General features: G+C 34.3%; 1 protein-coding gene across 1 annotated transcript; it reads left to right on the forward strand.

Moving 5' to 3' along the window:
- The first annotated feature begins 11200 nt into the window (after positions 1-11200).
- On the forward strand, positions 11201-13149 carry LOC143574382 (dephospho-CoA kinase-like). The gene is made up of 3 exons (XM_077059023.1): positions 11201-11308; positions 12453-12598; positions 12705-13149. Exons 1-3 carry the CDS (start codon positions 11201-11203, stop codon positions 13147-13149), a joined length of 699 nt encoding a protein of 232 aa, XP_076915138.1.
- The last annotated feature ends 3045 nt before the right edge of the window (positions 13150-16194 follow it).

Below are 16194 nucleotides of genomic sequence, written 5' to 3' on the forward strand. Positions count from 1 at the left end.
ACCGTAACAAATAGGGAAAATCCCCCAAATAGCAATTTTCTATCAAGTCTTTCCGACTTTAGCCATAGTTACGAAAAAATGCCCAAAATGGCCATTTTTTTTCCGTCGGAACCGACGGAATTCGTTGACTTGCAAAATTTCGCCACGTGTTAACGTATTAACTGATCCGACGGAATTCGTTGAACAACCGTTGAATTCAACGGAAATTTTTATGGATCTGACGGATTTTTCATCTCCTATCTCTTAAACCCTAAACCTCCATAACCAACATCCATCTCCATCTTTCTTATTTCCCCACAAAATCAAGCAAATTTATAGTGTAAATCGCTTACTTTTTCGAGGAAAACACCATAGTGTACTAAGTTTCAATCTATATATTAATTAACTTGAAATAACCCCCCCCCCAATTGAAAATCTAGGGTTCGTTCTTGCGCAAGTTTCTCAACAATAGATGTGATTCGCGGAAAATAAACACTATGATTGTGTTCTCCTTGAAAAACTAAGTGATTTACACTATGAAGTTTGATTTTGTGAAGAAATAAGAAACATGGAATGGAGGTTTAGAGTTTAAGAGGTATGAGATGAAAAATTCCATCGGATCCATATAAAATTTCGTCGGATCTGACGGTTCTTTAACGAATTCCGTCGGATCCGATTGTTCCTTAGAGAGTTCCATTGGATCCATTGGGTAAATACGAGTTCCGTCGGATCCGACGATTCTTGATGGCTGTTTGGGGATTTTGAGTAATTGATGGCTAAAGTTGAAAACGTTTGGTAAAAAATAACTATTTTAAGGATTTCCCCTAACAAATTTTGTAATGTACGTACGTTGCATGTATTTAATTGCTAATTAACAATATGATTAAATTTCTATATCATTATTATTTTATGAGGATACAAACTTTGCAATTCTCTTCTTTGTATTATATATAGTTGTACAAATGATAACAAATTAGGAAACACTACTACGAATGTAAGGACTAAACATGGGTATCGAACTAAACGTTGGATTTTTCAAAACACAGTCTAATAATCAAAGTGACTTAAAACTTTTGCGAAAACATTTATTTTAAACATTCTTTACACATAAACCAATGTAAATCTTGTCTTAATGTTACCAAAACACAACATTTTCCTTCATTCTTCGAATGCCAACTAGTCTTCTATAGCCTCGTGTGTTCCTCAAGCTCGCTATCTACATCTAAAATGTGTGCATACTAAAAGTCAGCTACGCTGAATGAATTCTAGTACGTTTAATAGACAACATGTTATACTTATACTTACACTTTGTTACTCATTCGTATCCAAAGAAGATACACATACAATTCTTCCCCTGCTCCTTATCAAATCAAACATACACGCATACATTCATACACATTCGCATCATCAGTCTATCAAGTATCCCTAACCAGACCGTATATAGTATCTATTGTAACATTTGCTATTTTTCAAACCCGAAAATCCGACCGTTTTAAAATTCTGATTTTCATGAAACTTATTTTTTTATTATGATATTTATCAATGATTTGTATTTTTAAGTTACAACTTCAATTTCAACGTTATATTATTATTATTATTATTATTTTCATATGTGCATATACTTGAATCTATGTTCATTTCATTGTTTACATGTGTCAACGTTAATTTGACATGTTGAACCGATTTATCTAGATTAATATTTTAGCATGTAACATAAATAATTATGGTCATCTTAAATTAATTTTTATCCTTAGTATTTTATTTGGCATATTTTATTAAAAGAAAAACATTTTTCTAGCATATTCCATACACAACATTTTCTTTAAAGCTTACCTACTTAATCCCTTTCTAATCACAACTATAAATGCCTCCTCATTTTTATCGTTTTCCTTTGCTCTTCCTTCTTCTTCTCCTTCTCTCTCTAATTATAATTCTTCCAATAAAGTTTTTAATTTAATTTATAATTTCCTGTGTTTGTTCATATCAGTACCACAAGGTAGGCGTACACTTTTGTTCTAGTGTTTTATTATCTTTGATTTTAGTTTCTTCTTATTTTCTTATTGTTTTAATGGTTCTAATACCATCACATAATTATGTTTATGATCCTATAATATATACACTATGGTGTATAAGGTGGAGGAGACAAAAATCAAAAGGTTGCAAGATAATCTTTAATTGCCACACCTTAACAAGTTCTTACATTCTTGAAGTTTTTGTTTGTTTTATTTATTTTAATTCAAGAACCATAAGAATTTTGATGATACATGACTAAATATATTGTATTTATCATACCACAAGGGGTTTATAATTTTCTTTATCAAAATCCATTCCAAAGCATAAAAAACATTGTTGTTTACAATGTTCCAGATTTGATAACAGAATTATTCGACAAAGGTTGAGCAATAAATTGGTCATAACAAACTAGAACGATGCAAGGCCAAAGCCTATTATTAACTTTATTGAGTTACGGTTCTAACGACTAATTATTTGTATTTTTATTCTTTCGTATGGCTTGACAATCGACTATTTTAGCGTATCTAGGGTGCGAATTTAGGAAAACTTTATAAAGAAAAGTTGCTCCTTTTAGCTCATTGGAGATTTTTATAATTTTTTAGAAGTTATTGACTTTTTTAAACATTTATGCAATCGGTGACAGAATCTGTCCAAAACGGATTTCGTTTTTCTTGTTTATTTTTCAACTTCTTGTCGTGTTATATGTTTCTTTAACCTTTATTTATCCCTCGCATTTTAAAGAAGCATTAATTACTTTGATTTAGGGATTACTCGTTAGGACTTGCCCAAACTTAATCAAGGACCTGATCTTTTCATTCAGTAATCAAGGTGAGCAATCACAATCCCATTTTTTACTATTTTATATTTTGTGGGCTTCATTATTTATTTAGAAAAATTGGTTTTTATTGGTCCCAACTATCGTGTTTTGGTCCCTACCAATCCTAACTAACGAATTGGCTGCTGACGGTCCCAACTTTTAACGTATTTGTTCATAGCGGTCCACGACTAACAGAATTCTAACGTCGTTAGTTTTAGGTTGCCGAAAAAAACGGTTTTGACCGAAAAACACACATTTTTTTCCGAAAACTCAACAATTTTGTCCCAAACATCATGATAACTTTGTACTTGTGTTAGAAAAAGATAACCAGAATCTAAGGCTTTGATACCAAGCTAGATAATGGTAAGTAGTTAATTGATCATATTAAACAATTAGGTTACAATATATATTGAGTTCACAAGGAATCCTAGCAACCTAAGCCCGTGAGCTCATACTAATAAGTCTAATATCCAATAAAAAATACGTGGGTCATCGATTTCTTAAGTGATAAACAAATTAAGTTGGGTGAGCCCACGCAAACCAAGGTTTTGAAGTCATAACCTGGGAATTAAAATAAGGACTTTTTAACCTGACACGACAATTTTGAACCAAAGATTGGTATCAATCTTCTGAAGAAACAACCCAATCAAGGGAGAACTACATCAGCTACTCCTGTAAACATTCCTGAGTGTAGAATTATGTAAGTTTAGTGGTTATACTTATATCATATCTATAAATTGAGACAATATTTTGTGTGGTTATTTGGGTTTAACATGGATTGAGTAATTTTGTATTGTTATAAACTTGTGTTGTTAAGATTTCCTAGCATCATTAACCTCGTAAGATAATAATTGCTATGATTTTTTTTTGTTAGGGTTATGAATGTTCTTAATATTGCATATATTTGTACATAATTCATATTGTGAAGGTTCTCCTTGCACTCGTTACTAGTGAATAGTGATAGACGAATAATGATGTCTTTTGTTGTTTGCTAAACCTTAATAATCATCGTGATTACATGAACTTTATTTTATAGTGTGTGATACCCGAAATTGCTTATAGAACTTGGAACTCGAGTGTGATTCGTTTCATAATCATTGTTCAATCTTGTTTTCATTAAGACTAGAAAATACTTATTTATAATTCAAATCTAAATCATATTTGGTCTATAAGCACTACTAGAAAATAGTCATTTAATGACGCGCTATGCACGTCGTTAAAGGGGTAGATGACACGATATCTCGTGTCAAGGAAGACCACGTCATAAAGAAACAATGACGCAAATTTGTATGTCATCTTTTTATGACATGCATTTATGACAAGCATTATTGACATCTTTTTTTCAACACGCGTTTGCGTGTCATGGTTTCAAGTATTATAAAATAGAATGTTTTTGACAGATTTATAATTTCAACATTAAATAATGGCAATTAGCGTCTCATAATAAAGCTAAAATTCATATATAGCAAAATAATCCATTTCATATAATATTTCAACATACTAACAAACATTCAAAAGTCGACCATTCTTCACAATATTTCAAAGTTTAACATTTAATTAACATCGATACGAACATTCACTGGTAAATAAAGGATGCCACAAAAGTCGACCATTCTTCACGAATTCCATCAATATCAGCATCCGTGTATTCATTATTCCCTCCTCCAACCTGAGAAAAAATTTAGATTAGTTAAACCTAAAGTTCAAATGATTTGAAGATTTATTTATCAGATCCGTTTGACTTTTAACAGTCAAAGCTTATTTTTTGACCATTAAACTACAGTTTTGACCAGTTAGTCAAATTTGCAGTCAAATCCACAAAAAAAAATTGAAGTCAAACAATTTCATTCTGAATAACTAACTGGTTCACACCAAGGTATATGGGTAAATTTGTCTGTTTGCACTAGTTGTAAGCTAATTAGGTTGAAAACTTTTACCTGACCCATTAATGCATCTATGGAAGGGGGGACATCACTTGGTAATTTGATTTTTGTAAGAAAATTATCAACATGGTTGTGTAGGATGCAACAATAACTTTGGTACATCTTGTTGTCACTGTAGTCTGTACCCTCAATCTTCCCAATTCCTTATCTATGTCCAAAACCGGAAAAAAAAACCTTTAAACTCTTAAAGCAAGACATAAGTTTAAATTCATAGTTTCCTAAAAGTGTTAATGTTCAAATATATAAAAACAATACAAATATTACCTTCCAAGGACCATAATAATGTAATGCATATTATCCACCCCAATACCCTTGTTAATTGCCTTTGTGTTGCAGAAACAAAATAATTAGCAAAATATAAAAAAACATACATTAGTATCTTCCATCCTAATTCGTGCTATTCGGTTATATGATTCCTTTACATAATGTACATTTCTTCATGATGGTTAGATCTATATCATAATGTTTCCAATCATTAATAAACTGTCTTACAATATCTAAATCTTTTTCAATATGCTTCAAGGCACTACATGCTAATAACTGAAAGCAAATTTTTTTGCGCTAAACAGTTAAACGCTAATACTGATAAAGTCATAGCCTAATTCTGAACCACAAAACAAATACCATAGCAAAGCTACAATAAGTTTATCATTCATTAGTCAAATTACACTTATTTTCCTTGAAATAGCACGCCTCTTAAAACCAACAATCATGATTCTAATTTAGTTATCTACTAATTACAAAAATACTCAACAGACAGCCTCTAATCATCGTAGAATAATTAACTGAAATAGTGAATGAAGCATACCGTAAATATTGGCAATGGAAGTATTGAAATTGCTAGTCATGAATGATTGTAACCTGCCTCATGTGACTATTTAGTGAAATCTGAAAATAAATTAAACATAATATTACTGAAGTTAATAATGCATTCCTACATCAGAAGACCCCTTGGTATGTTCATATTTTGAAAAATCTCAGTTCTAGCCCTGACTGTTTGAAAGTTGCCATTTTGAAAAATGCAACGATTCCATTTTGAAGAAAGATTTCAAGTTCAGTTACATATTTGCTCATTATCATTAAAACAAATAAGTTATCTTTCAAAAAAAGATAATTACATATATAAGTTAATGATGGTCTCTCACTCCATGAAATACTTGTGACTCTCCTAAAGTGTCCTTCCATAATAAAAATTAAAACATAGCAAAAAAAATATGTTTATTAAATTCACATGAACTACTTAACATGGTTAACGAACTAATAAAAATGGAGACATATTTCATCAATTTTAGAATTTGAATGTAAGCTTACCATTGACATTTAAGAGATGTCTGATGCCTTGCCACACTAATGGTTCATGAGTTGAGAATTAATACTGAATAAAGAGATTTTATTTCATTTCTTTGACCGCAAAATCCAACAGGATGAATAGCATCTACCTATCCAAAGTAAAGATCAACCTAATAATAATTAATAAACATGCATAAGATAAAATGTATTGATCAAGTATTATTATCATCTGTTAAAAAACATTCAATGGCTCAATTGACCTCATTAGAGTGTATGATTAATGATTGCCTTCTGAAGCATCTATATGAACTCAATAACTCAGAAAAACCATTAATAAAAACAACTTAGTCAAAATCTTAACAATTGTAAGGTCCCGTTACCGGTAGCCCTACTTTCGTGTTGGATTTACTCATAAACGCAGTTCTAAATATCAGAGTTAATTAAAACATTCGCGGAACATTAAAAACATTCAAATCATTACATTCCATAACCATAATTCTTGTCTTATCGAGCATTCATAGTCATTTAAAAACAAAACATAGTCTTATAAAATAAAACATCATAGCAAAATCTCCAGATGCCAGCTTCGTCCAACTCTGCCATGTGCCCTCCTCAAGCTACTTGCCTCATTCTACTCACCTACGTGCATACTAAAAGTCAGCTACGCTGAGTGAGTTCTAGTTAATCACATAATCATAAATACCTTCTTACATTTCATACTTAACCTCTTAACTTTCTTTCATACACACATAAGTGCATATACTTTCATTCTTACCTTCATACTTTCTTTACATACATAATCATACGTTTTAAAGAGTCTTTCGCCCTATAACCTCACAGATATTATAAGGGTCTGGTCCCTAACATCACAGATATTATAAGGGTCTGGTCCCTAACATCACAGATATTATTAGGGTCTGGTCCCTAACATCACAGATATTATAAAGGCATACACTTACCACTTAAGATAAGTGTATTAACTATCACATTGAGTATGCACACAGCCCCGAAAACATAACAAGGAAGTGGGGCTAGAAACTCACCTCAAGGCGGTTTGCGTTCTCCGTTTACGGTTATCCCCTTCTTTAGATGTGCGCGACTAACTGTATAATAATTATACGTATCAATAACTATCACTACACATATCGTCTTTCTAGTTTAATTATTACCCTCAACGAACGGGGGTCCGGGGGCAGCGCCCCTGGCAGCAGGGTTCTAGGGGCGGCAGCCCCTAGCGGGGTCCAAGGGGCAGAGCCCCTGGCTGGGGTTAAGCTGCCAGGTCAGCTTGGAAAAATTTTATTTTCATTAACTGTCGTGACACATTTTCCATTAACATTTTGAATCGTTAATTAATTTGCTACTTAAAAGTTCAAGGGCCTAATTGTAATTAAATCATTCTTTTCTAAGTCCAGGGACTGTTATTGTCATTCAGTTAAACTTCTAATTCGTTATTGGTTCATAGCGAATTGGATTATCCTAGCGAACTGGTTCTTATAACGAATTGAACCCTTAACGAACTGGACTTCTTAACGAATCAGTCCATATAGCGAATTGGACCTTCTAATTCGTTATTTCTTTTAACGAACTAATCATAACGAATCAAGGGTAATTCGTTACCCTTTTCCTTTAACGAATCGGAGACGATGTGCCCCCTTATGCGAATCGACTAACGAATCACCCTCAGTTCGTTAAGTCCCCATAGCGAATAACCCTCAGTTCGTTAAGTCCCCATAGCGAACTAGGGTTAGGTCAGGAATGTCAGAACATTCCCTGACATTCCCTTTAACCTCGTACCACTATTCCGGCGCCGCCTTTGCCGGAAAGCCGCCGGAAAACCGCGAACACGTCGGAAAAAACGAGTTTTAACTCGTTTTTCACCGTTTTTCGTCCCGTTCGATCCAGATCTGAGCTAGGGTGACCCCTAAGCTCATCATAGGTTCGGTTTATACCCGAATCCACCCGGATCTCGTGACTTAAACGGTTTAACGGTGTCGGCTCGTCGTTTCATGATTATATCTAACGGATTTAAGCTCATACAACAAAATACTATCATATCTTGGGTCGGGATCCGTTTCTTCTTCTATATTTCGGCTAGAGAGGCTAGAGAGAGAGAGCTTAAGTGTGTGTGTTTGAGAGGTGTAAGGGATATGTGTAAATAAATTAAATGGAGGATTAAGGGTATATATATTTTTTTTGATCATGGGCTTAAGCCCATGGTCTTTCCTTCATTTCACCATAACCCAAGTCCATAACCCATATCCATTTACCCAACACAAGTCCATCTCGTATTCTATTCAACTAAACCGATAACGACCCGCTATAAAATAAACGAACTATTAATATAACCGAAAGTAGGATGTTACAACAATAAGAACTAAACAAAAAGAAAGATTAAAAGAGGGCTAATGAACTCACCTTACGTGCTTACACATTTCGCTAACTTTCCACACGCTTGTCCGAGTTCGTTTTAAGTCTAAACGACCACTATTGTCGCGAACCGTAACAGATGCAGGCAGCTTAATCCCTGACTGATCGCTTTTAATCCTTCGCTGTTTCAGTCCTCGGATCCCTTATCACCACTGCCTTGCCATCGAGTACAGCCGTTGTCAATAACTTTATGCTCGAATTGAACCCGTTGCGCACTGCCTTATTTGCTCCACGGTACTGCCACCGCGAACCAACACTACAGACCCCACCTTTCGTCACCCAAAAAAGCAGCAACACAATACCGTTCGCCGCCTTTTTTCTTCTCTTTTTAGTTACGCTAGTGATCTCTCTCTCTCTCTCTCTTGCTTTTGTGAGATCTAAACGGTTCTCTAAATTCAGTTATACATCCATTTAATCAACTCCAATAACTACATTTTAAGTTTTGAAAACCAAATATTGGTGATTGCTTATACGAGTTCGTATTTAACTATGCGACGTGAATAATCAAGATTAGCGATAGTAACATGGAATTGATTACGCATTAATGAAACTGCAGTTTCCCCTAATTAGTTAAGATAAAATAGAATTAAGAACTGGAAATATCTTATTACCTAGTGAGCAATTATGACATATGAGAGTCTCTGTAATAAAAAAGGAAGTGTATCAAAAGACAAGCCTTAGACTACTCAGCTGCCAAGCACCATGTAGCAGAACCAACAGCATACATCATCAAGTCACCAATGATGATCAAAAGTTGTTATAATCACAAAATATTACACACGATTAAAGGGAACCATAAAGGAAACTACAACCTGAAAAGGCGAAACAATATCAAATAACAATCAAGCTTCTCCGTATATCAAATGACAAACGGATTAAACCTAACAATCATGTCAACATATTAAATCTAACAGTCAAAAATCTTACTAGATAAAAACTAAAACCAAAAGTTAGTCAATAGCAATATTCGAGTAAACACAAATTATAGGTAAATATTAAACTATAATCAGTACTTTTGTCAAATAAACACAAATGTTAGGTTACAATTAACAGACGTGAACTAACACAACAAGTAAGAGATGCACCAATTTATGCTGAAACCCTAGAATTGGTCAATTCCTTGCATCTAACAATCAACAATCAAGCTTCTCCATATATCAAATTGACATATGCAGACGGCGTTCAGTTTAAGTATAATTTAAGACTGAAATTAGTACTATACCTACGAAGATGATGTTATTAGTTCCGTTGAGTATTCAGGCCGAGTAATAGTGAGTAATCAGACGATCCAGAGCCACAAAACACTCCTAATCAGCACATACAGTGACGTAATTATGAATCCAGATCCGTAATCGCAATGCAGCATATCAGTAATCAACGATGCAAAGCGTGAATTGACGACGATGCAGAGCAATCAGACGAATGGTGTGTCAAATTCTTTTGCAGAGCGTATGTATGAGATGTCGATGAAGGGTAAAAACCCTAGAAATTATAAAGTGACGTTTAAACATGACCCGGCCCAGTAAAAAGGGTAGCGCGTGTTTTTTTTTTAAGTTTCATGAAACTAAAATGATGACACATAAATTCGTGTCATCGCCTTTTCAATTTTTACAAAGATGACATAGTTTCATGACAAGCGACTTTTACTTGTCATAAAATAACTGTGTGTCATTTTTCGCGTGTCATTAAAGGTACATTTTCTAGTAGTGACGACTACTCAAAAAGATTCACAATTATTAATCGATTAAACTTAGATCACCGACCACAAACTCTCCATGGTTCGACACCCTTCTTACGCTTATAATTAGCTTAAGGTAATTAGGATATACATTCTTTATCTTTGACCGGTCCATTCGACGTCAGTTAGTTACGTGAGTTGCTGCCAACTCACCCTTCTTTGCCAATACCATATCGGATCAACCCTTATTTGACAGTACCGTATAGGATCGATCAACCCTTATTCGTCAGTACCATATAGAATTTAGGTTTTTGACTGACACTCATTATTACATTGTCTGAACCAGTACTTACAAACCTTATAAAACACTTACTCGCCAATACTAGCTATATGTTCTTGTCCTCAAGTGATTGCTAACTTGAAAAGGACACTACTAAAATAAACTTATATTTTTCGGTCTTTTCTACATATATATAAATTTTAACTTGGCTCTATGTTTTTATTTTGTGACTCGACCCATCCGAACCGGGCAAGATTTTTTTTTTAAATATTCGCAATAACAACTGACCCTAAAACATTTTTTGGGTTGGCCACTATAAAGTTACAATTGTTAATGACTCGTTTGGTAGGAACAAAAAACACAACAATTTTGCACATTGAAAGATCATGAGAGGGTGCTACAAATTAAAGATGCTGCCAACTTAATTGGTGCTTTTAGGTGCTTTTGGAGGGGCATTTTGGACGTTTTGCCTCTCTAAAAAGCAATAAACATTTTAAAGAAGCAATCCCAAACACCTCTCTAAGTCAACAAAAAAATGTGATATACCAAACAACGTGCTTCGATATGCCAATTCTTTAAAGTTAACCAACAAACTCGTATGTTATATTTATAGCAATGGATCGGTGGCAATTGTTAATATCTCGTTAGCTATTTATTCAGGTTTCCTTTTACTCTTAAGTTGGTTTAACTTGAAGAGTAAATATAATTAACTTGTTTTGTATAAGTAAAAACGGGTCTAATTGATACCATCTTTTGCAGTTAATTTGAAGAAAATGAGGATAATAGGTTTGACGGGTGGAGTAGCAGCCGGGAAGAGTACTGTTTCCAATCTCTTTAAAGCTAGCGGGCTTCCGGTCGTCGATGCCGATGCCATAGCCAGAGTAAGATACATTTCCAACACACATAAATACCATATTTTGGTAGGATAAAAGCTCAAATACGTTGCATGAGGCTCTTGCATGTACTCGGGGTGTCGAGCTAACTTGAGATGTTTTCACAACTCAAACTTGTGACCTTCAGGTCACATGCAATGACGATTGATACCCGACTATAGAATTTTCTGTTTAGGTTGGGTCGGGTAACTATGGTAATCAAAGGTTCGTAATGAACAAGAACAAAGAACAATATTTGGCTAACACCCAAACTTTATTGATGATCAAGAAATCTGACTCAAAAACTTGATACAAACCTATCAAACCCTAACTCGGTTTGACTATTCGGTTACACCAACCTCACCCTAGATGAACCCTAACTCGGTTGCATCTCGTGTGTGTCTCTAGATAGATGAACCCTACCCGGTTACATCTCACACAACACATTCTATAATGTCTAACCATAACATGTTTATATAGGACTAACCTAACTTACTATCAAAGATATTACCTATTATAATTACAATACAATTAGGAAACACAACCAATTATGACCAGCTTGTCAATATTAGTCCCTCAAGTTCACCGACTTGTGACTTAAGTCTGAAATTACTTTGAACAGTAACTTGTAAGATTTAAACATAATATAATATAATTCGCCATTCTTGTATATGCTTATAACATAAATACATAATCCGTTATTCCGAAATAAGTTGTGTTTCTATAGTGATTTATAGGTAATTTTATAACCAAACAAAAGGGAAATGTATATAATAGGTCAGAAGCACAATGAAAAAAAAAACTTAACAAATAAAGACAGATAAAGAAACAAAAAAAAGTTATTATACTTCATGGTTCATGCCACTCTGCCATGAAGCACCTATGCTTCTACTTCTTAATTTGTTAATATTATTATGTGTGTCCAATTCGAAATATCTATCGGGTCAATATAACTTTAGTTATTGCAACCCCTTTCCCTTAAAGGTAGCTCCGTCATAGCATCAATCTTACCGTTGCCCTAAAGTTCGGGTACCCTAATAGATGAAAGCCGAACAATGATATAAATGGCAACTATAAATAAAGTTACATGTTTATTGATTTCCTAATAAACCAAAAATTGAGTAAACAGTTCATTTGATGATGTTAATGACAGATTGTAGTGAAGAAAGGAAGTGGTGGTTTGAAGAAGGTTGTAGCGGCTTTTGGAGAAGACATCTTTCTGGAAAATGGGGAGATTGATCGACTCAAATTGGGTGGAATCGTATTTGGTGATCCTTCTAAACTCGAGCCTCTTAGCAGGTAACGTAGACCAACAAAAATTCTAATACAGATCATGAGTTCTCTTCGATCTACCCGGCCCCTAAAGTATTTGGTGAATGTTCAACTCTTCTAACTTTCTTTGTAGGCTTCTGGCCCCTTACATTTCGCGTAGACTGTTTTGGGAGGTTCTTAAATTATGGGTTAAGGGTTATAAAATCATCGTTCTTGATATCCCTCTACTCTTCGAGACCAAAAGGGACCGTTGGACAAGCCCAACTATTGTTGTGTGGATTGATACTGAAACACAACTCAAGCGTCTCATGGCGAGAGACGGATCATCTGCTCAAGATGCTCAAAACAGGATAAACGCCCAAATGCCTATGGACGTGAAAAGATCAAAAGCAGACATAGTGATTGATAATAACGGATCTGTTGACGACTTAAATGAAAACTTCAAGAAGATATTAGATCAAGTTACCAAGCCTTTGACATGGAAGGAGTTCTGGCTTTCTAGACAGGGTGTTACACTGGCTTGTGCATCAATACTCACAGGTGTTCTTGGATGCAAGAAGTTGATTGAATACGTGTGATTCTACAATCAAAAGCATGTTGTAAAATTTGATAATTTTTTAATATAATTTGATGATCGTTGGCTTTCTAGACATGGTATTTCAGAAATTTTCTATATTTATATATATATATATACAATTGTGAGGTATTGTTGCATTGAAGTTGTACTTTTTGACCCTTCTCTATTGGTAAGTAACTAGTAGGTAGACCCGCCATTGCGGCGGGGTTTTAGATGACAAGGTTGCGGCTTGCATAATTTGATTTATTTTTTACATAACTAGATTTTCACCCGGCGCCAGGTTTGTTAAGAAACCTTTTCATAATGTTTTATTTTTGTCATAGATAATTGCATAAACTATAAGCATAAGAGCCGGGTCAAGTTTGTTAAGAAACATTTTCATAACGTTTTAATTTTGTCATAGATAATTATAGAAACTGTAAGCATAAGAGCGGAAGGGACAGGCAGTTGCCTTAAGAAAAGTTTCAAACATGATTACATATACGATTTATAGTGTTTTAAGGTGGCATTTTACAACATGTAATTTTCAGCAGATATTTTACGCTAAAGGAGGGGTTGTCTGATATGGCTGCAGTTGAAGTGTTGTTCAAAATGAGGTGTTTTAAGGTTTCTGTAGGCCGTTTTCTTCCTGTTGCTTCTGTCCGTTCTGTGACATGGTTGCCAAGAGGAGGTTGGTTTATACAAAATTGCAGCGGTGTGTGAGGTCAACTTATGTAGTTCACTTAAGCTCCGTTACGGGCCGGCCCAACCATTTTTGTGGCCTAAAGCGAAGTAAAAATATGAGGCCCTTTTCTATTTTTTTATTTTACATTGGTGTGTGTTATTATGTTGTAAATTGAGTAGAACTTTGAATTAAAATGATGTAATTAAGTTATAAAAATCAACTACAAAAAGAACAAAGGAAAGCTGTGAAAAACAGTTTCACATTTCATATTTTCAAATTAATCTAATTTATTCAGATATCGTGTGAAAAGCAATTATAGTCAATGAACTCACGTTTCATATGTTCAAATTAATCTAATTTTATTAGATATTGTCTTGTATATATCATATTCTTTCAAAATGATTTAATATTTAACTTCATAAAAGGTTGATTTTGATTAATTTTATTGGGCTGCAAAAATATGGGCTGCAAAAAACCGGATGACAGAAAATAAAACAATAGAGAAAAAAAAAGAAAATAAATGCAGAGAACAAGTATTGAACATGCAACCATAGGGATATAAAACGAGAGTCGTACCACCAATCCAGGATGACATATATACTAGATTTTTTTAAAATTGGGGGCCTTTTTATTTTGGGGGCCCAAAAGCCCTTGCTTGGTTTGCTATAACTAACGAGCCGACCCTGGTGCCTCCGTAGTAACTCGGGTGTTTTATGTTGCCTGCAATATTTATGTTTGTAAGAATTGTTGTGTCATTGTGTGTAAGTCAAGTCTATGTGTTGCCTGCAAGTCTATGTGTCATTGCGTCTGATACCAAATTAGATTGATATTGTTATTCAAATAATAATGAAGAGATTACATCCAGATATATAGAGTAACTAAATACACTTAGTTACCCTCTACAATATAACAATTAATAATAATACACCAATCTAGCCAATATCTTATCTTATCTTACTACTCTAATAAATAACTACTACTACATGCCACTTGTCACCCTCTCATTCATTCTCATACGTTTTAACCCATTTTCTTAAATCTATACTATATATAAAGCATGAGTGAAGGACCTCTTAAATTTTAAGAGGTACCAAACTTGTTGCTTTAAGTACAAACCACAATGCATATAATTAAGATATTTTAGGGGCAACTTTGTCTTTTGACAATTTTGTCTTTTAGCAAAAACAATGTACCATTGATTTTAATTTATTCAATAATTAATTACAAATTCGGTCCTTTAACTTTAATTACATTTTGTTAATTTATAAAATAGTTACATATATACCCCTTATTTTAAACCAACTACCCCCATGACGTTTAAACGTTTATAACTTTTTCACACGTTAATATTATTTAAAAAACATTATACCATAAAAACGAGTATTTTATTCTCTTTATTTTGAGTATGGTATTGCTATATTTTTTTTCATTTTAAAAACTTAATGTGTTACGTGATTACCGTTAAGAATCGGCAAAACGGGTCGGGCGGGTTCGCCGTTCAGGTCATGGGTCTAAAAGGTTAAGGTTGGAATGAGTCGATACACAAAAGGTTAATTTGGTTAGGCTCGGGACGGTTCGGGTCGAAAGGGGTTAAATCAGTACGGATTTCGGGTTATAACATTGTCGGGCGGAACGGGTGGCTGGTCAAGACTCATTCAATGTAGTGTTACGTGTGCATCGACACCTGATTGCGCGCGTACAGTCGTTTGACGTGCTTACTGACACCGTACACCAGTTGAGCTTCCAATGCCGCATTACGAGCATATTATAGTCGGGTTACGCGTATACTGTTGTGAAGTCACGCACTTACTGATAGGGTAACACGGTTATGCGTTCGATGTCATGTTTGCGTACATACCCCGCTGCATCGTGCGGGCACCATGCTAGTATGGATACTACATGGGTCATTACCCACCCACTTTATTTGTTATTCAAACCTCTTATCTTTTATCCAATCAAACCCTAGATCCCAAATATCTCCCAACTCCATCACGTATGCCTTTCCATCGGCCCTCTCCATGGCCTCCACCACCACCTCAAGTGTCGGCAACGAAATAGACCCTCTCCACGTCCACCACCACTACTATCGCCCCTCTCCACTATATCTACTATATATATATACATATACGACGCAACGATGGACCTCAAAACCCTTAAATCTCTTTCTCTCATCTTCACCAGGTAATAATATTGTTATTATTAACTCTTTTGATTGAATTTTGATATTAGATGATTGAAGGTTTAGGTTTAATATGTTTAATTTGAGATTTGTGTATTAATTAGTTGTTTACAGATCATGTGTATTTGATATTATTATTATTATTATGTAAACGTTTACAGATTAAATTAAAAGAAACTATTATCATTATTATTTAATTGTTT

This window comes from Bidens hawaiensis, unplaced genomic scaffold, assembly GCF_021521415.1.
Source record: "Bidens hawaiensis isolate Kalapana, Puna unplaced genomic scaffold, B.hawaiensis_p1.1 tig00026901_1, whole genome shotgun sequence".
Taxonomy (NCBI): domain Eukaryota; kingdom Viridiplantae; phylum Streptophyta; class Magnoliopsida; order Asterales; family Asteraceae; genus Bidens; species Bidens hawaiensis.